The sequence below is a fragment of the Tenrec ecaudatus genome, chromosome 3 (genome assembly GCF_050624435.1).
Source record: "Tenrec ecaudatus isolate mTenEca1 chromosome 3, mTenEca1.hap1, whole genome shotgun sequence".
NCBI classification, from domain to species: Eukaryota; Metazoa; Chordata; class Mammalia; order Afrosoricida; family Tenrecidae; genus Tenrec; species Tenrec ecaudatus.
Window position 1 is genome coordinate 183221668 of NC_134532.1, and position 26404 is coordinate 183248071.

The window sequence follows — 26404 nt, forward strand, 5'->3', positions numbered from 1 at the left end:
TGCACATTATAATTTTCATTATATTTGACTTTACCTTCTCAAGTTGATTTTTGAAATTTTCTGTTCAGTTCTTTGACTTCATCATTTCTTCAATGTGTTTGAGTTATTCTATAATCAAGAGAAAATTTCAGAGTTCTCTTCTGATATTTAGGTTTATCTTTTCTTTCCTGTCTATTTAATGACCTTTTGCTTTCTTCAGATATTGTGTTTCTGATATCATCTTATAATTTATTAGGTCTTCTGTAATTATTTAATGCATTAAATCTATTCTTGAGATGTTCTCAAAATTCAAGTGGGATATGCTCAGTTTTATTTTATTTTTTTTGGCTCTCTTGGATATCTTTCAATTTTTTTCAGCTTCAACATGATGGTCTATTCCCTAGTTGGCCCCAGCCTCAATTTAGCTGCTGATATTGAGCTTCTCTGTGGCCTCTTACTATACATGTAGTCAGTTTGATTTCTGTGTATTCCATCTGGGGAAGTCCGTGTGTATAACCACCTTTTTTATTGTTGCTAAAGGATTTATGCTGAAGAAGTGACTGGTCTTACAAAATACTATCATTTGATTTCCATCTTGGCTTCTATTACCAAGGCCACATTTTCCAACTACTGTTCCTTCTTCTTCATTCCAGCTTTTGCATTCCAATCTCCAATAGTTATTGATACATCTTGATTGCATGTTTGATCAATTTCAGCCTGAGTATGTGGTAAAATCTATCCATTTCTGCATCACTAGCTGTAACGGTTAGTGCATAAATGTGAATGGTAGTTGGTTTTCTAACTCTAAGCATTTGCACATTTTGTTTCGTATTTTCCTTTCTCTTCCCCGAACAGCCCTGCTGTATCTATTCAGCCCCTTTACTCATCATTTCTTCCATTTACTTTAGTTATCTTGAGTTCAAGAGCAGGTCTTTCTGACATCCATTTTGGTCTTTTCCCCCCCTCTCTTTCCTGTATCTTCCATGGACTTTTAACTTCTTATGTGATGCCTGTGATGTCATACTATGACCCATCTAATCTTCTGCCATTAGTGTCTAACCCATCAAATATTTCTTGAGATGCTCTCTAAATTAAGATGGGATATGCTCCAGTTTTCACTTTGGCCTTCATGGACTTGTTTTAATTTTCTTCAGCTTCAACTTGAACTTGTAGTTAAGCAATTAATGATCTGTTCAACAGTCAGCTTGAGGATATTGACTGGGATATTGAACTTCTCTGATCACCTTTCTCCACAGATAATAGCCTAATTGATTGCTGTGTATTCCTTCTGCTGGGATTCCTGCTTGTGTTGTTTGGAAAAGGTATTTGTAATTACCAAGTTGTTTGTCATGCAAAATTCTATCAGGATATTGCTGGTGTCATTTCTATCACTAAGACCATATTCTTTTTTGTTTTTTTGATGTTCACATTCCACCCACCAGTAATTATCTCTGCACCTTGATTGTATGTCTGATCAACTTTAAACTACAGAAGTTGTTAAAATTTTCCAACTTTTTCATCTTTGGGATTCGTAGTTGGTGCATAAGTTTGAATAATAATCGTATTAACTGATCTTTGTTTTAGGCATATGAATCTTATTCTATCGCTGACATTGTATTCAGGATAGTTCTTGAATTATTTTTCCTTTAATAATGATAATGATGCTATTCCTCTGCAAAATTCTTTTCTGAAATAGGAAAGCATATGCTGTAAGCTCAAAATGGCCAATACCAGGCACTTTCAGCTCAGCATAGGGTGTCAGTCTTTATGCAATCTAATTCATTCTTTATGATATCTAATTTTCCTAGACTGATAGTTCCACATTCCATGTTCTGATTCTTAGTGGGTGATTGCAGTTGTTCCTTCTTATGTTAAGTTGTGCCACAGGAACAAAGGGAGGACCTGAGTGCTTTCCCCCATGCATAGCACTGAGCTTGATTCTACTTTGAAGAAGCAATCCTTCCCCCAGGGCCTTCCAGTTGAGTTCATCTTGTGGCTCTATCTCAGACAAAGTTGTGCTGCTTATTCACAAGGTTGTCACTGGCCAGTATTCTAGAAGTTGTGCTGCCAGGCCTTTTCCCCTTTGCTTTCTTTGCTTGGATCCTCTGCTGAAACTGGGTGACCCTGTGGGAACTGGAAATTTTGCTGATGCAGCTTCTAATATCACAACAGCACTCAAGTAATCACAATATGAATCACTGACGGAAAAAAAAAACGATTCAGTAGTGTTTTATTGACTGTGCAAAGGCATTTGGCTTGTTGCATACACATTCTGGATAACAGTGAACAGAAGGGGAATTCCAGAATACTTAATGTTCCTCATGCAGGAACTACATTGGTCATGGTTAATGTAGTTTAAATCAGGAAAGGAGTGCATCACAGTTGCAGCCATTCACCACACTAATTCAATCTAGATGCTAAGCAAATAAGCCAAGGAGTGGGAGTATATAAATGAGAACATAGCAGCAGGATTGAAGGAAGACACACGGACAACCTGTGATGTGCACATGACAATTCTTGCTTGCTGAAGATGAAAATGGGAAGCACTTACTGATGAAGATCCAAACCTTCAGCATGGATTAGACCTTAACATAAATAAAACAAAATTCTCAAAACTAGATCATTGGGCAACACCTTGATAAATGGGGGTGGGGGGCAGAGATAGAAGTTGTCAGGGATTTAATTTTACTTGGAGCCATAATTAATACCCACAGAAGCAGCAGTCATGAATTAAATGCTGGAGCGTATTGGGTAAATCTGCGCAGAAGATCTCTTAAGAGTGTTGAAGAGCAAGGATGCCACTTGGACAATTAAGGTGTATCACACTCAAGCCATGATATTTTCAATTGAGTCATATGCATGTGAAAGCTGGACAGTTAATGGGAAGACTGAAGTAGAATTGATGCATCACAATTAGGGTGAATGATGTTCATGTCTTGGAAGAAATACAGCCAGAATATTCCTTGGAAACAAGGGTGGTGAGACTTGGTTTGACATACTTTAGCCATACTAGAGGCGGGTCCAGTCCCTAGAGAAGGACCCCATGTGTAGTAAAGTGGAGAGGCAGGGAAAAAGAAGACTTTTAAAGAGATGGATTGACACAGTGACTTCAACAATGGGCTTAAACATAACAATTGTGAGGGTGGTGAAAGACCAGGGAGGTTTTTTGTTCTGCTGTACATAGGATTGCTTTAAGTTGTGTGGTAGTTACATAATCTGTCAACTTGCAAAGGGGTGGAGTCTAGCCTGTCAATCAGGTCATAACCAATGAGGCCTCTGTGTGGCATGGCCTTCTCCTGAGGATTCTGGGAGCTCCTGTCTTCTTCCATTTAGGTGGGAGACAGACTCTCTTAGTCTGCTTTGTCTCCCTGTGAGATATTCCTAATGGCAAGCCACATGTAGCTACCCTGATGAAGCCAGACCCAAGGAGCTGGAGAAGCCACGTGGAGACCCATGCCAGTGTTGAGATGCTTACATCACCACTGGATCCACAGGACTTTTCACCCACTGGCCTGTGATCTTCCTGCATTCAGCAACTTTGCATGTGTTTTGTGAGTCTGAAGAGGAATTCATAAATTGGTATCAGACAGTTGGAGTAATATTGGATTTATGGACTTGATCTAGACTGAGCTAGATGTTTTCTCAACATTCACTTGCTGTTGTATATAAAGCTCTCTCTTAAACACATGTGAGTGTCTACATGAATTATGTTTCTCTAGTCAACGCAGACTAACACAAGTTGGAACTAACATGACAGTGTCTAAGAACACCAATAACCTCTATGAAATTAGATCACCAGATCTTCTCCTGAAGTATCATCGATGAGTTTGAACTCCCAGCCTTTCAGGTAGCAGCCAAGCACTGAACCATTGCTCCTCTAGGACTGTGCAGCTGGTTCATTTGTCTTCAAGCACTTTTGACAAATGCCATTCAGAGGGCCCTTCCCAGTCCTGAGAAAGCTTGCAATGGGCTAAGCCAGTGGTTCTCAACCTTCCTAATGCCGCGACACTGTAATACAGTTCCTCATGTTGTGGTGACCCCAACCATAAAATTATTTTTGTTGCTACTTCGTAACTGTAATTTTGCTAGTGTTATGAATTGTAATGTAAAGATCTGATATGCAGAATGTATTTTAATTGTTACAAACTGGACATAATTAAAGCATAGTGATTAATCACAAAATAATATGTAACTATATTGTGAAATACTTATTTTTAATTACAAATAAGTGAACTTTTGACTTGAAGCATGATGTAGCATGGATAGCAGTCTTAATATAACAACAGTAAACTGCATTGCTACATTTTGCGGCAGGATGTGTAAAAAGCCAACATCAGTGTGAACATTGAAATAGCATCTTTCTCACCAGATCAGCATAGCTGCATGTGGGCAGACCTGCCTGGAGACAGATAGAGGAGCGGTGTCTCGGTTCCTAAGATCATCGGAAATGTTTTCCAATGGTCTTAGGTGACCCCTGTGAAAGGGTCATTCGACCCCCCAAAGGGGTTGAGACCCACAGTTTGAGAACCACTGGATTAAGCAAAGACAAGCTCCAGACCCCGTCCTTCATTGCGGCACCAGAGAGGTCAAAACATACAGCCATCATTGTTGTTTGGTTAAGAACAGGGTCTATATTGCCCCCTGTGGTAGCAGCAAACCCCACAACTAGGAAAAACCACGCGTTAGATTAAAGGGATAGGAATGACACTAGTGGGGAGTGAAATAATTATAGTGCTTTGTGTTTAGTCAGTGGAGGCTTGAGAGAAATCATTTCATAGCGTCTTCTATGCTTATTTCTAGAATTTGAATCTCTATGCATCCAGAGATGCTCTGAAGAATGACAGGAAGTCCGTAGGATAGCTACTGCAACATGACTGCTGAAGACAAGAAGCCTATTGTTAGAAACTTTCCTGTTGGTGTTACCACCTTACTTGTAACTATCAGTCAGTTCTCGGCTGAGAGTGTGTTTAGCGTAGACTGCTCTGGAAAAAGGCTCACTCGGCTTCCGGAGGATCTATCACCCCAAACCAAAGTCTTAAATGTGTCTCACAACAACATATCTGACCTTCAGTTCTCTGCCATCAGCTTCCTGTCAGAGCTGGAAATTTTGATACTTTCCCATAATGGAATCCAACAACTTGATCTGAGTGTTTTCCGGTTCAATCAAGATTTAGAATACTTGGATTTATCTCACAATCAGTTGTGGAAGATATCCTGCCACCCTGTTGTGAGTCTCAAGCATTTAGACCTCTCGTACAATGACTTTGGCGCTCCGCCCATCTGTAAGGAATTTGGCAGCTTGAGGCAGCTGACATTAAGCGCTACAAAGTTAGGACAATTAGATCTGCTGCCCATTGCCGACGTACATCTTAGCTCCCTTCTTGTGTATGTAGAGGGGTACTATGCGAAAAGAAATGAAACAGAAAGTCTCCAAATTCTGAATACAAAGAAACTCCATTTTATTTTTCATCCAGATAGTTTATTCTCTATCCGAATGAATATATCAGTTAACACTTTAGAGGTCTTAGAACTGACTAACATTAAATTAAATGATGAGAACTGCCACGTGCTAATGAACTTTTTATCAGAACTCACCAGGGGTCCACACTTACTAAATTTGACCTTGAACCACCTAGAAACAACTTGGAAATGCTTGGTGATACTGTTTCAATTCCTTTGGCCCAAACCTGTAGAATATCTAAATATTTACAGTTTAATAATAATTAAAACCATTAAGGAGGAATATTTTAAGTATTCTAAAACTACTTTGAAAGCATTGACAATAGAACATTTTAGATATAGAGAATTTCTTTTTTCACAGAATGCATTATATTTCGTGTTTTCGGAGATGAACATTATGATGTTAACCATAACAGATACAACTTTTATACACATGCTTTGTCCTCAGAAACCCAGCACGTTTAAGTTCTTGAATTTCACCCAGAATGTCTTCACAGACAGTATTTTTGAAAATTGTTCCACGTTGTCTAGATTGGAGACACTTATCTTACAAAAGAATGGATTAAAAGACCTATTCAAAATCGGTCTCATGACTCAGCATATGCTATCTCTGGAAGTATTGGATGTGAGCCACAATACTTTGGAGTTGAATAGACACGAGGGAAATTGCGCTTGGGCTGAGAGCATAGTAGTGCTAGATTTGTCTTCAAATATGCTTACTGATTCTGTTTTCAGATGCCTACCTCCGAAGGTCACAGTACTTGACCTTCACAATAACAGAATAAAGAGCATTCCTAAAGATGTCACCAGCCTGGAAGCTTTGGAAGAACTGAATGTTGCTTTCAATTCCTTTACTGACCTTCCTGGCTGTGGCACACTTGGCAGCCTTTCCGTGCTGCTCATTGCCCACAATGCCATTTCCCAGCCATCAGAGAAGTTCTTCTCCACTTGCCAGAGGATGAGGTCGATGAAAGCAGGCAACAATCCATTCCAATGTTCGTGTGAGCTAAGAGACTTTATAAAAAATATCAGTCACGTACCAAGCGATGTGGTTGAGGACTGGCCTGAGGCTTATAACTGTGCCTACCCAGAAAGCTATAAGGACACCGCCCTAAAGGACTTCCACGTGTCTGAGTTAGCCTGCAACACAACTCTGCTGATTGGCACCGTTGGCATCATCATGCTGGTGCTGACCGCTACCGTGACCTTCATGTGCATCTGCTTGGATCTGCCCTGGTACCTCCGGATGGTGTGTCAGTGGACCCAGACCCGGTACAGGGCTCGGAACATCCCTTTAGAAGAACTCCAGAGAAATGTCCAGTTCCACGCTTTTATTTCATACAGTGAGCATGATTCGGCCTGGGTGAAGAATGAACTACTGCCAAACCTAGAAAGAGAAGGCATCCGGATCTGCCTCCATGAGAGAAACTTTGTGGCTGGCAAAAGCATCGTGGAAAATATCATAAACTGCACTGAGCAGAGCTACAAGTCCATTTTCGTTTTGTCTCCCAACTTTGTCCAGAGTGAGTGGTGCCATTATGAGCTCTACTTCGCCCACCACAAACTCTTCCATGAAGGAGCTGATAACCTAATCCTGATCTTGCTCGAATCCATCCCACAGAACACCATTCCAAGCAAATATCACAAGTTGAAGGCTCTCATGGCAAAGAGGACATACTTGGAATGGCCCAAGGAGAAGAGCAAACATGGGCTTTTCTGGGCTAACATTAGAGCCGCTTTTAATACAAAATTAGCACTCCAAATCCCAGATGAAACTCAAGGCCATTGAGTTGATGCTGACTCACAGCAACTCGACTGGACGAAGTAGAACTGTCCTTGTGACTTTCCAAGACTGTGAATCTTTACAGGAGAAAATCTCATCTTTCTCCCACTGAGTGGCTGGTGATTTTGAACTGCTGACCTTGTGGTGTGCGGCACAATATGTAACCCACTTCATCACCAGGGCTCCATAAACCGGTCACCAAAAATAAGGAAGTGAAAACTTAACAGATAAAACTCAGAAATGCAACTTAAGAAACTATCATTAATTTAATTCTGATGAACACTCTAGTTCTAAGTTGCCATCTAGGCGATGTTTCTATTACTTCTGTGCCTTGAATGAAACTTGGGCAGCTTGAATGAAACTCTGTCTCAAAGGAGAGAAAGAATCAGGCAGTGGCCGAGTGCGGATGGACATGAGGTGGTACTCACACTTGCCTCTCAGTGACGGCTCCATCTCTTTTCTTTCACATTGGAACAATCTCTTTTGAATAGATTCTGTTATCCAAGTAGCTTTCCCTTTCATTCTCCTTTTCCAAGTGGATTGAGTGAGAATGTAGGAATCGATGTAACTTTTCAGTACTGAATAAAGAATTAACCTCAGATTTATATGCGCAGAAACTTGTAATGTCCTATGTGTCTCCACTGTTTATTCTGTTCAACTTTGAGATAAGAGGGGGGGGAGTTAGATCTGTTTGAGAAAATAATTTTTTTCACAGATCATAGTAAAAGTTTATTAAATTATGAACCCTGTTTCCTATATGGGTGAGTGTGAATCATAGCATAATACTTTGTATTTACAATGATAAATTTAACCTTAGCTTATAGTCATAGGTCATGGGGGTGAAAGACTTAAGATTTACCCAATTCCCAAGGGAATTTAGGGGCAAATTTACCTGTAACCAGATACTGAATGGGACCCCTCAATTTGTCTTAGAATTTTGGCTAAAACCTCAAGGCTAACTAAAAATGAGGTAGCTGCCCCACATTTTAAGTTGACCATGTTAGACGTACTCACTCAAAGATAGTTGAAAAGGTCCTACACCTCCAAAATCATTATTCATCCCTAGCCCATATGTGGGAAGATGATTGATTGTCAAGAGTGGTGAGAGTCAACTCAGCCAATGAAGGGAGGAGGAGATTGCCCTGGGTTCCTCCAGAGGCCAGTGTCAGGGCTCTAAGCTAGGGGTAAGAACAGTGATCTGCTGTCCCACTACAGAGAGGAAGCTTGTAGAGTAACAGTGCGACAGATTAGGGGTGATGAACAATCCCTTGGAACAACGATAGATGGGCTCTAGAGTTTGAGAAATTGTGGACATAAAACCCACTGCTGTCAAATTGATGACAACTGACAATGTCCCTGATAAATAGTGATGGGAAATGACAGTATCTGGTAAATCTTTGTTGAACAAATGGCTGTGAACTTCTCCATCTGGAGAAACCAGAAGGTAAGAGGTTGACTTGGACTGTCCAGAAAGTCAGAATGAGGACAGAAGGAAAAGAGCACATAGCCTGCACTGCCACCATGTGATGTGGTCAAAGTATAAGAAGTTCCTGTGGAACAACTTGACCATGAGAGGGTAGCTGGGCTTGGGTTGTCATTATAGAACCTATCCAATGGGACATCCTGTAGTACATAGATATGGTAGCAGTGAGAGGCCATAAGGTCCAGAAAAAGGTGTTTGCATGTGGGGTGGGGCTGCAAAAGATCAACCAGAGAGCATTCCACCTGCATCCAACAAGTGTGTAATGTGGAGGTCCGTTTGAGGCCTCCAAAGATCTCATAAATATGCCCCACGGAAGAGTCAACATTGGGCTCTCCAATAACAATGGTGAGGGTTATGACGGCCAATCTATTTTATCTAAAGATTAACTGCAAGGGGATTTACTCCTCTATAATATTCCACCCCTTAATGTGCCTGGAAAACAAAAACAATGGAATCAACAAGACAAAAAATTGATTCTTTGAAAAAAATTAAACTTGACAAACCATTGGCGACATTAACAAATGAAAAGAAAGAAGATACAAATATCTAGAATTAGAGATGAAAAGGGTGACATCAAGACAGATCCAAATGAAATAAAAATAGCACATTAGTACATAACATCGTACTCCAATAAGTTTGGTAATTCAGAAAAAAATGGACTATTACCTAGAATTACACCACCTACCCAAATCAACACAAACAGATGTAGAAAACCTGAACAGACCCAGAACAAAAGAAGAAATAGAGAAGATCATCAAGGAGCTGCCACCCAAGAAAAGCCCAGGAATAGATGGCTACACAGGATAATTTTACCAAGTATTCAGGGAGGAGCTGTCACCAATTCTACCCAGATGAATCCAGAATATAGAAAGGGACAGCAAACTTTCCAACTCATTCTATGACACAAACATAACCCTGATACCAAAACCAGGCAAAGACTCCAGAAAGACACAAAAGTACGGACCAAAATCCCTCAAGTACAGAGATGCAAAATTCTTAACAAAATCCTGTCCAATAGAACCCAATGGCATGTCAGAAAAAAAATAATTCATCATGACAAAGTGGGATTCATACCAGTGATGGAAGGATGGTTTAAAAGCAATCAATGTAACTCACAAGATAAACAAGACAAAGAATTAGGACTACATAATTATATCAATAGATGTAGAAAAAGCATTTGACTTTATCCAACACCCATTTCTGATAAAAATAATAAAATAAGGATAGATGGGATATTCCTCAACATAACAAAGGCCATATACTATCAGAAGACCCAAAACAAACAATCATATCAATGCAAACGAGGGAGGTCAGTGTGGAGCCCAAAGTCCTTCAGTAGACAATTGGAAGTCCCCTCACAGAAGGGTCACAAGGAAGAGACGAGCCAGTCAGGGTGCAGTATAGCACTGATGAAACATGCAACATTCCTCTAGTTCTTTAATGCTTCCTCCCCCCACTATCATGACCCCAATTCTCCCTTACAAAACGGGCTAGACCAGAGTGTGTACACTAGTACAGATAGAGCTCGCAACCCATGGAATCCAGGAGAGAGAAACTGCTAAGGACCAGTGGTGATATGAGGGTAGGTGGAAGATGGAGGGAGAAAGGGGGAACCAATCACAATGATTGGTGTATAACACAGACACACACACCCCCGAGGGGGACAAACAACAGAACGTAGATGAAGGGAGATAGTGGATGGTGTAAGATATGAAGATAATAATTTAAAACTTATCAGGGATCACAAGGGTGGCAAGGAGGAGGGGAAAAAGGAGCTGATGCCAAGGGTTCAAGTAGAGAAAGAAAATGCTTTGAAAATGATGGCAATGTATATACAGATGTGCTTGATACAGTTGGTGTATGGATTGTTAAAAGAGCTGTAGGAGCCCCCAATAAAATGACTTATTAAAATAAAGGCCACAGCAGGTCTGTCTAGATAAGATAAGCTGGATGAATAATTGGAGGAGAAAACAATGGGACTGATAGTTCCGTGGGGACATGGGAGATGGGGAGGTGGGGGGAAAGGTAGTGGTGCTAATAAACACAGGGACAAGGGAACAACAAGTGATCCAAATTGGTGGTGAGAAGGGTGTGGGAGGCCTGGATGGGCATGATCAAAGGCAACGTAACTAAGAGGAATTGCTGAAACCCTGGTGGGGACTGAACATGATAGTGGGACAGGAGGGAAGTCAAAGGAAATAGAGGAAAGAGAGAGGAGGCAGAGGGCATTTATAGAGGTCTAGATAAAGACATATACATATATATTTATACATGAGGATGGGGAAATAGCTCTATGTGCATATATTTTAAGGGTAGTATTAAGGCAGCAGAGGAACATCGGACCTCCACTCAAGTACTCCCTCAATGCAAGAATACTTTCTTCTATTAAATTGGCATTCTATGATGCTCACCTTCCCAACACAACTGCTGAAAACAAAGTGGGTGAACAACTAAATGTGGTGAAGAAAGCTGATGGTGCCCGGCTATCAAAAGATACAGTGTCTGGGGTCTTAAAGGTTTGAAGGTAAGCAAGCGGCCATCTAGCTCAGAAGCAACAAAGCCCACATGGAAGAAGCACACCAGCCTGTGCGATCACGAGATGTCGAAGGGATCAAGTATAAGGCATCATCAAAAAAAAAAATCTTACCATAGTGAATGAGCAGGGGAGTGCAGAGTGGAGACCCAAAACCCATTTGTAGGCCACTGAACATCCCCCTACAGAAGGGACTTGGGGAGGAGACGAGACAGGGTGCAACGTAGCAACGATCAAAAATACAACTTTCCTCTAGTTCCTAAATGCTTCCTCCCCGCCCTCCCCCCTCTCACTGTCATGATCCGAATCCTACCTTGAAAGACTGCCTAGACCAGAGGAGGTACACTGGTATAGATGAGAACCAGAAACACAGGGAAGCCAGGGCAGATGATTCCCTCAGGACCAGTGGAGTGAGTGGCGATACTGGGAGGGCATAGGGAGGGTGGGTTGGAAAGGGGGAGCCTATTTCAAGGACCTGCATTTGACCTCCTCCCTGGGGAACATACAACAGAAAAGTGGGGGGAAGAGAGACATGGGACAGAGCCAGATATGACAAAATAATAATTTATAAATTATCAGGGGTTTATGAGGGAGGGGGCAGTGGGCAGGGAGGGGAAAAATAAGGACCTGATTCCAGGGACTTGGGTGGAGAGCAAAAGTGTTGAGAATGATGAGGGCGATGAATGTACAAATGTGCTTTACACAATTGATGTATTGTATGTATGTATCGAGATGGGTGGTGTATGAGTCCCTAATAAAATGATTTTTTAAAAAAAAGAAGAAGTTGAGGAAAGTGGAAAGATGCCATTATATTTTACTTCATTTTCCTATATTTAAAAAATATCCCCTCACATTATACTTAACCTTAAATAATACATTGTTTAATAGTATTTTTTAAAATATTATATGCCATCTATGTTAAAAAAAATAGAAAAAGAAAATGCTTGAAACCTACTGTGGTAGCAATTGTACAATACTGTTTTATGTGATTGATGGAATGTTATGATATATGTAAGAGCTCCCAATAAAATATTTTTAAACAATAAAGTAAAGGCCACATACAAAAAGCCAAGGAGGGGAAACTAAAAAACATTTCTCCTAAAAATGGGAACTAGATGAGGGTGTCCCCTATCATGTCTCATTTGCCACAATGCTAGAAGTCTCAGCCAGAACATCAGACAACAAATTTCTTTTCAGAAAGAAATCAAGGCAATACAATTGGGCAAAGTGAAATACTTGCTATTTGCCGATGATAGAGATAACCCAAAGGACTCCACAAAAGGCTTCTGGAAATATTGAGAGATTTCATAAAGTAGCAGGATATAAGATAAACAAAGAGAGCTCCGAAAAAGATATCAAGGAAGCAATACCATTTACAATAGTTATAAAATAAAAAATAAATACCTAGGAATAAACCTAACCAAAGAAACAAAATACCCGTACAAAGAAAACTACAGAACATTATTATAAGAAACCAAAAGATGCCTACACAAATGTGTTCATGGGTTGGAAGGCTCAATATTGTAAAAAATGTCAATACTTAAATGTACACATGTGCTTGACACAATGGATAGATGGAAGGTGATAAGAGTTTTACGAGCCCCCAATAAAATGATTTTAAAAAAAAGAAAGAATATGTCAATACTGGGTAACGCAATCTACAAATACAATGCAATTCCAATTCAGATCTAAACCAAATTCTCTAAAGAAATAGAAAAACTAATTACCAACTTCATATAGAGACGGAAGAGACCCAGGATAAGCAAACAACTTCTCAGAAAGAACAAACTCAAAGTAACCAAACTCAAAACCTGCTACATAACCACAGTATTCAAAACAGCCTGGTTCTGGGACAATGATAGATACATAGACCAATAGAACAGGATAGAAAACTCAGACATGAAATCAGCAACCTATAGGCAATTGATTTTTGACAAATGACAAAAAAGCATTAAACGGGACAGGGACATCCTCTTTACAAATGGTGCTGGAAAAATGGCATCTCTGTATGCAGAAGAATGAAACAGGACCCATACCTCACCCCATGAACTAAAATGAACTCAAGATGAATTAGGGACCTAAATATAAACTCTAGAACTATAAGGATCATCAATGAGAAAATAGGGAGAAACTTGAGGGCTTTATTGCAGGACATACACAGACTACCAAATATACTAAAGGAAGCTCACACCGTAAAAGACAAAATAGAAGACTGGGACCTATTACAAATGAAACACTTGTGCACATCAAAAGAGTGAAATAAGAGCCCATGGATTGGGGGGGAAATCGTCATCAATGACACAATAGATGAGGGACTAATTACTAAAGTCTAGAGAAGTCTGCTCTGCAACAATGTACTCCAACAGAAGAACAGTTGTGAGGATGATACAGCCTTGGGTGCAGTTCTGTTCTGTTATACAGAGGGCCGCTATGAGTTGGTGGAACCAGCTCGATGGCACCTAACAACAACAACATAGAAATCTAGAACACCTCCATAAGAAAAAAAAATCCCATTGAAAGGTGAGCCAAGGACATGAATAGACAATTCACAAAGGATGACGCTCAAATAGCTAACCAACACACAAGGAAATGCTCAGTCTCACTAGCAGTGTCCTGGTGACGCGAATAAAAATAATGATCTGTCGCCTCACACCCACACCAATTGTTGTCATTAGGTGCCATTGACTCAATTCTGACCCACAGTGATCCTATACACAACAGAATGAAACACTACCTAGTCCTGAGTCATCCTGACAATTCTTCCTTGGCTTGAGCCCATTATTGCAGCCACTGTGTCTATCCATTTTGTTAAGGGCCTTCCTCTGCTTTACCAAGCACTGGTGTCTCCTGACAACGTGTCCAAAGTCTGTGAGATGAAGTCTTGCCATCCTTGCTTCCAAGGAGCACTCTAGCCATTCTTCTAAGACAGATTTGTTTGTCTTGTTATCAGTCCTTGGCACTTTCAATATTCTTGGTCAGTGCCACAATGCAAATGCACTGATTCTTCTTCAGTCTTCCTTATCAATATTCACCTTTCACATGTATGGGAAGCAATTGAAAATACCACGACTTGGGTCGGCACACCTAAGCCCTCAAAGTAACACTCTTGCTTTTCAACAGCCCCAAAAGATCTCGTGCAACAGACTCAACCCACTGCACTGCTTTGTTTGATCTCTTGACTGCTGCTTCTGGGAGCACTGATTGTGGGTCCAAGCAAGACAAAATTCTTGACAACTTCGATCTTTTCTCCTTTTTCATGATATCACCTATTGGTCCAGCTGTGAGGATTTTGGTCTTCTTTACATTGAGTTATCATCCATATTGAAGCTACCATCCTGGATCTTCCGCAGCAAGTGCATGTAGTCCTCCTCACTTTCAGTAAGCAAGGTTGTGTCATCTGCTGATAGAAGGTTGTTAATAAGTCTTCCTCCAATCCTGGTGCCACATTCTTCTTCATATAGTCCACCTTCTCTGATGATTTGCTCAGCATACAGATTGAATAAGTATGGTGAGAGGATACAACCCTGCCATCCACCTTTCCCAATTGTAAACCATGCAGTATTCCCATGTTCTCTTTCAACAACTGCCTCGTGGTCCATGCAGAAGTTCTACATGAGCACAGTGAAGTGTTCTGGAATTCCCCTTCTTATCTCATAGATGGTTATGATCCACAAAGTTGAATTCTTTGTCATAGTCCAATAAAACAGAAAGTAAACATCGTTCTGGTCTTCTGTGCTTTTAACCCAGATACATTTGACATCAGCTAGGATAATCCTGATTCCATATCCTCTTTTGAATCCAGCCTGTACCTCTGGCAGCTCCCTCTCAATGTACTACTGTAACTATTGTTGGATGATCTTCAGCAAAATTTTATTTCCATGTGATATCATTGACATTGTTCTATAATATGTGCATCCCGTTGGGTCACCTTTCTTTGAAATTTGGTACAAATATAGTTCACTTCCAGTCAGTTGGCCAATTAGCTGTCTTCCAAATTTCCTGAACCTGTTTGAAAAAAATAGAACAAAAAGTGCTGAGGAGGGTGTGGAGTTATTGGAACTCTTGTACACTGCTGGTGGTCCTGTAAATATGTACAACCATTGTGGAAAGTGGTAAGTGCTACCTAAATCAACTGGGAATAGAAATACCTTATGACCTAGCAATACTTTTGCTATGTACACACAATGGTTTACTATACATCCCTTAAAAAACAATGATGAAATCATGAAACACCTCGTGACGTGGATGTACCTGGAAAACATTATGCTGAGTGTAGTTGGTCAATCATAAAGGGACAAATATTGTATGAGTCCACTACCATCCGAAAAGACACCACGATCAAGGCACACTTTTTTCCTCAGGTCATGTAATCGAATCCGGTCTCCCAAGCAATGAGGTAGAGAGCCAGCCTGGTGCCATTGAACCATATAGCAGCTCTTTATATGTACATATTACACATCTCTTGGACATCTCTTTGACAGAGGAGACCTCGGTTTAGCTGGGGTCAGTTTCTCAAAATGCGGGGAGGGTGAGAAGACCACCTAGCTGCTGCCATACAACATTGTACTAAAGTCAGAGGACCATTTTAACCTTGAACATGAACATTTCAGAGCTAGTACAAAGGCTATCTCAGAGAATTTCCAATAAAGCTGCTCTAAGGGGAAAGAAAAACATGACAGTGAATGGTGGTAGCTATAGCAGTTACATAATCTGGTGTCATTTTGAGACTTGAGAGTGAAGGGGTGGAGTCTAACCCGTCTATCAGGTCACAGCTTGATGACCTCATTTGGAGGGACTGTGGAGATAAATAGCTCCTCGAAGGCAGGACACAGGCTCACTTCCTGCAGACAAGACACATGGAGCTACACGAGAGCCCTGGTGCTGAAGGACCCACATGGAGACCCCTGCCAGTGCTGAAATGCTTGAAACACCACTGGATCCACAGATTTCCCACCCCCTGGCCTGTGATCTCTCTGCACTCGGCATAATTGCATGTGTTGTGTGAGTCAGCAAGGACTTTATAGATTGCTATCAGATATATGGGCTAATATCAGAATTATGGACTTGATCTGGGCTGGGATATTTTCTCAATATTCTCTTGTATATAAAGCTCTTTCTTATACACATATGAACATCTCCCTGGGTTTGTTTCACTAGTCTACCCCGACTGACACAGTGACAGAAAAGAGCCTACAGTCTTCATGGGGCCAGTCTGACTGCTCCCCCTTGGGGTCAGTGCATTTGCTTTTGTAGTGGGATTTTTTTTTAAACCCTGTTTATTAGCTTTTGCTGTGATTTCAAACAGAAATCTTGTTCACGTGTTCCCTCCAATGAAGTGCTCTGCTGGGTGGAGTGCTGAGACACTGAGGTGATCAAAGGGAGTATTTTTTAAAATTAATCATTTTATTGGGGGGGCGCTTACAAATCTTATAACAATCCATCATTCAATATTATTAAGCACATTTCTACATATGTTGCCATCAACACTTCCAAAACAATTTCCTTCTACTTGAGCGCTTGGTATCAGCTTCTCTTTTTACCCCCTCCTTCCCCCCTCACCCTCTCACACTTGTGAATCTGTGATCAACTATATATTATTATTGTTATTTCGTGTCTTACACTGTTTCTTGTCTTCCTTCACCCACCTTTCGGTTATTCATCCCCCAGTGGGGGGCAGGGGGCCTATATGTCCAGTCTTGTGGTGGGTTCCCCCTTTGGCCCGAGAGTAAGTATTTTGACAAAATCTGAAGGGACAACTTCAGACTAAAATTGCCACCAGGCAAATCTTTCACAAGGTGAATTTCTCTCAAATACAGTAAAGGAGACAGACGGTGGTGGTCTGTGTTTCCCCAGCACTTGCTCCCTGCACCCATACTTCCTCCCCCATCAGGCAGTTCCTCCATCTCTGACCACCCCCAGATGCTAACACAGCATGTGCTTTTCTTCTGGAAGCTTCTTTTTAATATATCATCGTATTGAGGGCTCTTACAGCTCTCATCACAATCCATCCATACATCCATTGTGTCAAGCACCTTTGTACATATGTTGCCATCATCATTCTCGAAACATTTGCTTTCTACATGAGTCCTTGGTATCAACTCATTTCCCCTCTCCCCCTTCCCTCCCCCATGAGCCCTTGATAATTTATAAATTATTATTATTTTCATCTTACACCAACTGCTATCTCCCTTCATCCACTTTTCTGTTGCCTGTACCCCTGGGAAGGGGTTATATATCAATCATTGAGATCGGCTCCCCCTTTCTTCCCCCACCTTCCCCTCACCTTCCTAATATCACTATTCTCATTATTGGTCCTGAGGGGTTTATCTGTGCTGGATTTCCTGTGTTTCCAGCCAGCTCTTATCTGTACCCATGTATGTGCTCTGATCTAGCCAGATTTGTAAGGTAGAATTGTGGTTATAACAGTGGGGGTGGGGGGGAGCATTAAAGAACCAGAGGAAAATTGTACGTTTCATCAATGCTATACTTTACCCTGACTGGCTTGTCGCTTCCTTGTGACCCTTCTGTTCCTTGTGACCCTTCTGTTCCTTGTGACCCTTCTGTTCCTTGTGACCCTTCTGTTCCTTGTGACCCTTCTGTAAGGGCATATTCAATTGTCTACAGATGGTATTTGAGTCTCCACTCCATCCTCCCCCTCATTCACATCGATATTCTTTTGGTTTGTTCTGGGTCTTTGATGCCTGATTCCTGATTCCCTCGATACCTCATGATCACACAGGCTCGTGTGCTTCCATATGGACTTTGTTGCTTCTCAGCTAGACGGCTACTTGTTTATCGTCAAGCCTTTAAGACCCCAGGAAGGTGAGCATCACAGAATGCCTGGTTATTAGAACAAAGTGTTATTGCATTGAAGGAGTACTTGAGTAGAGGTCCAATGTCTACCTGCTGCCTTAATACTTGACATATAAATATATTTACATAGATCTATTTCCATATCATTATATATAAATATATTTACATACATACATGCCTGCATTTAGATCTCTATACATGTCCTTCGTCTCCTAGTTCTTTCCTCTATTTCCTTTTACTTTCCTCTTGTCTCCTGGAAGCTTCTTAATGAGCAATCAGCCTCCTTGTTTTATTGACTCTTTCTGATCATACTTTAGAATGCATTTTTGCAGATGCCACCAGTCTATTGGGTGGCCTCCTTACTACTCCACACTAATTAAGTGCTTTGCTTAGTTCACTAGCTCATGTGTGGCCACCTGGCTGTTGCTAAAATACCAGTGGCCTCCTTTCACTCAACATCTTTTCTAATGTCACTGTCTTGCCAAATCACCAACATGGTAACTCGAAACTTCACTAATGCTACCCTCCCTTATCTCACCCGTGTGGACATGTCACTTCCTATTGTTGCTTCTCTTTGGGGTCTCTGAGGCTCTGTAAGCTCAGAGCTAACCCTATTCTGTGCACACTGGCGAGAGCACAACTTTGAACCTTTCAACCTCTAGAACAAACATTTTTTAATTGAGCGTAGCTGAATTGTGGAGGGTTTTTACATTGATCATCTGTTAATGCAGTTAGCACTGTTTTGCATGTATGACCTAATAAATTCTTGAATATTGAAAATATCATGACTTGGGTCAAGTGCACCTTAGTCCTCAAAGTGTCATCCTTGCTTTTCAACACTTTTAAGAATTTGTGCAGTGGATTTATGCAATGAAATGCATAGTTTGAGCTTTTGACTGCTGCTTCCATGAGCATTGATTATGAATTCAAGCAAGACAAAATCTTTTACAAGTTCAGTCTTTTCCCATTTATCATGATGTTATCTATTTGTCCAGTTATAAGGATTTGGGTCTTCTTTTCATCAAGTTATAATCCATGTTGAAGGCTACAATCCTTGATATTTGTCAGCAAGTGCTTCAAGTCCTCTGTGTAGGACCGGGTTGAGTAGAGCAACAACTCCAGAGACATTCATATGTGTGTAAGAGAGAGCTTTAGATCCAAGGACACATCCTCATCACCTTCAGCATATCACAGATTGTTATATGCCTTCCTCCAATCCTCATGCCACCTTCTTCGTGATTCCGATTCTCTGATGATTTGTTCAACATCCAAATTGAATAGGTATGGTGAGCGACTACAACCCTGCCACACTGCTTTCCCGATTTAAAGCTATGCCGTATTCCCTTGTTCTGTTCGCAGGACTGCCTCTTGATCCGTGTTCAAGATCTGCACGAGCACAGTGACGCGTGCTGGCCTTCTCATCCTTGTACAATGAGAGAGTGAAAATGTAGCCCCGCTTGTATAAACGGGCAAATGACACGACCCGTTCACTCGTTCGACAGATGCAGGTTGCTTATAAGCTTGAAAGTTGTTCAATCGTATTTATGATTTTTAAAAAAGAAAGCAAAGCTAAAACATAAGGAGCTATCACTTCACGACCGACTTGACAGCTCTCTAAAATGTTGCCGGGTGGAGTGTGTGTAGAGCGCGCTCTCTGATACACACCCTCGGTGGGCAGGTCCCGGCGACAAGCTTGGTGGACAGTCATTTTGCTGTGGATGGCAGGACCCTGATACGTTCCAACCTCGGCACACAGTTAGTCTCCTTCCAGAAGTGTGTCACTGAGCTCGACAGGCCAGTTGAGTCTCTGGGTGGTACAGCCAGTGCATTTAGCTGGCAACCAAAGGGCTAGATGCGTGATCTGCCACAGGTATCTCGAAGAAAAGCCTGGTGACGTGCTTTTGGGAAACCAGCCGTTGACAACGCCGTGGGCACAGTTCTCTGGCACCCACACAGTTGCCATCAGTCAAGATGGACAGATGACTCATTTACTGCTTTATTTGGGTCTGGGACCCGAGTGGCAAGTTTTAAAAATTGGTGGGGCACCCTGAGTAGTCAGGGGAGAATTCAGTAAGAGGTATGTTTCTCAGCAATCCCATTTCTCACTGCCACAAGCTCTCAGGGGTAGAGTTCGGAGCTCTAGGGCTGTGGGGGTTGGGGTGGCTGGGTTGGGGGGATGGACTGTGGCCTTGGCCACCGTGAATGGAAGGGAAATGAGCGCAAAGAAGAACCGCTACTCTGCGCATGAGCACGTGCTCTAACAGCATTTGGTTTCTTCCTTGTTGATTAAGAAACCACACTGTGCAAACTGAAGTTCTTCCTTAGGAGACGTGTGGCTGTCCTGGTGTGTACCTGGTTGTGTGAGTGAGTGTGTGCGTGCGCGCCCACGTGCATGCCTGTGTGTGTTCACTGGCTGATCGGGAGAGTAGGAGAAGAGGCAGGATGCCAACTCCGAGTGCTGCGGACGAGCTCGAAGGGAAACACGACGTGGTGCGCCTCCCATCACCACCCTGCTGCCTTCCCTGCCCTGGCATGACTCTAGATGTGGGCTCACAAAATCAAATGACTTTGGGAACCAGAAATAAACTCTTAGATCACCCTCATCTCCCAGAATGAACTAAGGGGAGGGAAAGAGGACGTTCCCTCTTTCGGTTTCAGAAGTATTTCTCTATTTGAATATGTTGTTTTTTTTTAAACAAAACCTTGACTCATTAGATTCATCTCATGAACCCCCAATGGGCTGCAGAGTCCCTGAGTGGTGCAAACAGTTAAGGGTTTGGTTATCAAGAGATCTGTTGGTGACTAAAATCTCCCCACAGACACTCTGAAAAAAGTTCTGGCAACTTTCTTTCGAGAGATCACAGCCCTGAGAAGCGTCAGGACAGCAGTTTCTGCTTTGAAAGGCGTGGGGCCACCATGCGTCCGAGTTCACTCCACGGCACAGGGTTCGTGGGTTATAACCGACAGTGTGGAAAACACTCCTTTGTAGGCAGCCCCTTTCAATGCTTTGGAAGCGCCATACAGACCAAAACCAGCCTTTCTGCAGACTCACTTCGGCCCAGGGCCATATCTGCGCCACGGCAGCGTGGCATGTGCCCTAGCACCACCTGAAGGGAGGTGCCACTGAGAAGTTTCTGTTCGCCACCACTGCGCCCACTCCCAACGGTGGAGGATCATGCAGTGAGCAGGTGATCACTAACACTTTCGTATTTGAAGGAGCTCCATGTGCCAAGGCAGACCATGCGATCTCGCTCTGCTGAGTGTAGAAAGAGAAGAAATCAAACGAAAATTACTCGGAGCACACCGTAGCCCAACACTCACCAGGAAAGCAGAGACCGTGCAGCGCAGCGGCCCCGGACGCTAAGTAGAAGGTTAAGGAGCCTGGTGTGTGTTCTTGAGCTTAGATACGTGTGATGTGTTGACAGGGGCACAACTTCGGTACTTGTCATTGGCCCCATTTCCCGGGGATGAACCTCTGCCCGCGACCTCTTTCTGAGTCACGGGGGAAAGAAAGGTTCCTGGCGTAGAACCATTCTTGGGAGTCCCCAGGCAAGCAGGGTGCAGGGTCCCGGGACAAAGGCTACAAGAAGGAAGCAAGGAGAAAGTGGAAAGAGTGACGGTACCTGGAGGAGATGGCAACCTACGTCATAAAACAAATGCACTTGAATTGTGGAGTGGAAAAAGAATTTTGCTCTGTCAGGTTTCACCTCACCCCCCAAACAAATCCTCTGCCGGTGCGTTGGCTCCAGCTCGTAGTAACCCACGAGGACAGAACATGGAGCTGTCAAGACTGTCATCCTCACTGAATCAGACTGCCACAACGGTCTCCCATGGAGTGACTGGTGGCTTTGAACCACCCGCCTTGCACCTAGTTGCTCAATACTTAACCCACTGCACCACAAGGGTTCGTTCCTTTTTACCCAAAATGCAGTCAATGCGGACTCATAGTGATCCAACGGGGACAGGGTTGAACTGCCCCTATGGGTTTCTGAAACTGTAACTCTTTTTTATTTTTGACATCACTTTATTGGGGGCTCGTACAACTGTTATCACAATCCAAACGTCCATTCATTGTGTCAAGCACATTTGTACATTTGTTGCCATCATAATTTCAAAACATTGTCTTTCTACTTGAGCCCTTGGTATCAGCTTCTCATTTTTTTACCCTCCCTCCCCTCCCCTCCCTCCCTCCCGAACTCTTGGTAATTATCAATTGTTATTATTTTTCACGTCTTACACTGACCAATGTCTCCCTTCATCCACTTTTCTGTTGTTCATCCCTCTGGGAGGGGGTTATATGTGATCAGTTTCCTCTTTCTCCCACACCTTTCCCTTACCTTCCTGGTATTTCTACTGTCAATATGGTCCTGAAGAGTTGTCCTGGATTCGCTGTTTCAAGCTCCTATCTGTACATATGTACATATTCTGATCTAGTCGGATTTGGAAAGTAGAATTGGGGTCATGATTTTGGACCGGGGGGAGCATTAAAGAACTAGAGGAAAGTTCTATGTTTCAACAGTGCTCTACTGCACCCTGACTGGCTCATCTCTTCCTTGTGACACTTCTGTAAGGGGCTGTCCAATTGTCTACAGATGTTTGGGTCTCCACTCCACACTCCTTCTCATTCACAATGATATGATTTTTTTTGTTCTGGGTCTCTGATGCCTCACACCTGACCCTATCATGATCACACAGGTTGGTGTGCTTCTTCCATGTGGGCTTTGTTGCTTCTCAGCTAGATAGCCGCTTATTTATCTTCAAGCCTTTAAGATCCCAGAAGCTATATCTTTTGATAGCCTGGCTCCATCAGCTTTCTTCACCACATTTGCTTATGCACCTGCTTTGTCTTCAGTGATTGTGTTGGCAAGGTGAGCATCATAGAATGCCAAGTTAATAGAACAAAGCGTTCTTGCATTGAGAGAGTACTTGAGTAGAGACCCAATGTCCATGTGCTACCTTAATACTAAATTAAACCTATACATGTATGTACAGAGATCTATTTCCCTATCATTATATAAAAATATTTTTACATATGTACATGTCTGTATTTACTGTAACTCTTTACAGGAGCAGAAAGCCCTGTTTTTCTCAGAGGGGCTGGTGGTTTCCAATTGCTGACCTTGCAGATTACAACCCAATGCGTAACCACTATACCACAAAAGAAATAAAGTAAGGAAAATTGAAGAAGGAGAATGATTCAGAGCTAAAGGCAAGGTGGCAAAAAGGGACCGAGCATGGTCCCAAGGACTCCCAAGGGAAAAGTCAGACTCAGCTCATTGTTATCCAGTTTTCTTTCCTGAAACATAGCTCTTTCCAGTCATTCCTGCCTTTCGATGAAACGTGCTTTCCTTGGGCTGCCTTGTGTGATGCTGGATTGGAAAATGAAGAGAAAGGGAACCCAGAAGAGTCTGGCCCGTCCCACTCCCACGTGGTCGGAAGGAGAGAAGGGAAAGAGCAGCGTCCTCCAGAGAGGCGCTTGTGAGAAGATGCAGCCTCCTCAGAGTGGGCAGTGGTCCATGGAGGAGCACCCAGCCCAGCGGGAGCTGCACAGCAGGATGCTCAGGGGACAGGAGAAGTCGCTTCTCCCTGTGTGCTAGTCAAGGGAGACTTGAAAATGGAAAAAGGTCAGGCTTAGCCAACATTTATCCTCATAAAAGAATATAGACCACCTTCCAAACAAGAGAAAAAGGTCTTAAAAAGTTAGACCCCAACTGTAGAACGGCCTGTTATGCAGCTGAGATGTTTGATTGGTGATTTGGTGTAGTTTCAATGATGTAGCCTGGACATGAATGGCTGAATGTCTAGAATAGACACACATGGTAACAGGGGCAGCTTCTGGGTGGTGAGGTGATTCAAAATGTTCCTTTTCCTCTTTTTCATTTGACTTTATTTTCCAAGTAACAGCACACTTTACTTTTAAAATCAGAAAAACACCCTCCCCACTCTGCATAAAGGTTGTTTTTCAATGTACTTCTTGGTTGTGACTAATCTGTCAGGAAGATTAGATGTCATGATAACACTTGACTTAGTAGAAATGCCATGACTGAACTCCACCAGTAAGTAGGGAGAAGGAGACTCCAACTCCACACCAGCCCGAACAAAGCCAATCGCCACAAGGCAGCCGTGTCTCCACCCCCATCTTGATTCTTTGTCCTATTCTGGCACCAAGTGTTCCTAATGGCCACACACACCTCACAGACAACTCTCGTGGCTCTAGGGATATATTAAGAACCTTAACAGGTTACCACAACCCCGGGTAAGAAAACATTAAAGATACAGTCTTTGGTCCTCAGTGGTATCTCCTCTCAACCGGCAGCTGCATCTATCTGGTCCTCAGCTTCTCAGCTACATGATTCCTTGGCCTCTGCTTTGTTCCTTGGGCCAGGAAGCAAACCCCTCTGCCATGCAGCCGCATTGCTTCACAGTCTCAGGTCCACCCCTCTGCTCTGTCTCTTAGGCTCAGGCCGCCTCTGGCAACTTAGGCAGAGGTCTCACTCGCACGGGGCTAGACGTTGTTGGACAACCTCAAGCAAAATTTTACTTGTGTGCGATGTCATTGATACTCTTATTGTTTGAGCATTCTGTTGAGTCACCTTTCTGTGGAATGGGTACAAATATGGATCTCTTCCAGTCAGTTGGCCAGGTAGCTGTCTTCCAAATTTCCTGGCATAGATGAATGAGTGCTTCCAGAAAATAAATAAATGGAATGAAATGAGTGTTTCCAGTGTTTCTTCAGCTTTCAGAAACATTTCAATCGGGTAGTCTGTCCATTCCTGGAGCCTTGTTTTGGCTAATGTCTTCAGTGATATTTGAATTTATTTTTTCAGTGCCATTAATTCTTGCTTATTTGCTACCTTCTGAAATGGTGAACTGTCAACTACTTCTTTTTGGTACAGTGACTGTTTATTCGTTCCATCTTCTACTTATGCTTCCTGCATCATTCAATATTTTTCCTATAGAAACTTTCAAAATATAGTATTCACCATAATTGTTGACTACTGTTAAGTCATAGGGACCTTATATATAATAGCAAAACACTTCTTCCTACTTAAGTGACCCTCAAAATTGCCCACATGTTTGAATCCATCAATGTATTTACCATGACAATTCATTCTCCAAAGGTCTCCAACACCCACATTGGCCCCAGTTTCACAAAACATAATGTCTTTTTCTAGTGATATATCCAAAGCAAGAGAGAGAGAGTCAAACAACTCTGTTGTGATCCATAAAGTTTTCCTTTCTTTCTTTCTTTCTTTCTTTCTTTCTTTCTTTCTTTCTTTCTTTCTTTCTTTCATAGGGGAGAGCGTGAACACATTGGCTGAATTTTGTAACTAGATCACTAGGCCATTTTTCCTAATCTGTCTTAGTCTGGAAGCTACACAAAAACCTGTCTACTATGGGTGACTCTGCTGGTATTTAAAATTTTTTATTAATAATGTTATTGGGAGCTCTTATAAATATTATAACAAACCATAATTCAATTAGATCAAGTATAATTGTACAATTGATGCCACCATCAGTTTTAAAATGTTGTCTTTTTCTTGAACTCTTTGATTTCAAATCCCCTTTAGCCCCTCCCTCTCCCATCCTACTCCCCAGGAACCCTTACTATAGTATTCTTTTGTTGTTGTGCCATAACTTACATCGTCCAATGTATCCGTTCACCTACAATTCTGTTATTTGTTCACCTCGAGTGGGGTTATACAGTCATCATTGCTATCAGCTCTCCCACCCGCCCTCTTCCCATACCCTCAGGGAATCATTACTCCCATTACTATTTCAGAAGGGTTATCTACCTTAGTTTCCATGCATCAAACAATCTTAACCACACAAATGAGCATACATAAGTCTAACAAGATTAATGAAATAAAACTAAGACCATAATAGTAAGGGGAGGAAATAGTAAAGAACTAGAGCAGTGGTTCTCCACCTGTGGGGCACGACCCCTTTGGGGGTTGAATGAACCTTTCACAGGGGTCACACAATTCATAATAGTAGCAAAATTACAGTTATGAAGTAGCAAACAAAAGTAATTTTATGGTTGAGGGGGGTCACCACAACATGAGGAACTGTATTAAAGGGTCGCAGAATTAGGAAGGTTGAGAACCACTGAACTAGAGGATAGTTATGTTTTTCATCATTGCTATACCACACCCTGGATATATCATCCCTTCCATGTGGCCCTTCTGTGAAGGACTTGTTCAATTATCTGACAGGTGGGTTGGGGTCCTGCACTTTGTTCATGTTCCTTCACATCAATTTGATTGCTTGCTTTTGAATTCTGATACCTATTCTCATCGACACCTCATGATCACACAGGCTGGTGTGCTTTTTCCATGTGAACTTTGTTGCT

General features: G+C 42.1%; 2 protein-coding genes across 4 annotated transcripts in view; both read left to right on the plus strand.

The window, feature by feature from the left end:
- LOC142442938 (toll-like receptor 6) overlaps window positions 1-7828 on the plus strand; it is a 35894-nt gene extending 28066 nt beyond the window's left edge. For both annotated transcript variants that reach the window (XM_075544434.1, XM_075544433.1), the window contains exon 2: window positions 4780-7828. In XM_075544434.1, the coding sequence (XP_075400549.1) occupies window positions 4850-7228 (2379 nt within the window). In that variant the 5' untranslated portion in view covers window positions 4780-4849 and the 3' untranslated portion in view covers window positions 7229-7828. The remainder of the gene's footprint in view (window positions 1-4779) is intronic.
- The window catches only part of LOC142442940 (toll-like receptor 1), a 68590-nt gene that overhangs the window by 28024 nt on the left and 14162 nt on the right, over window positions 1-26404 (plus strand). The window lies entirely within an intron of this gene.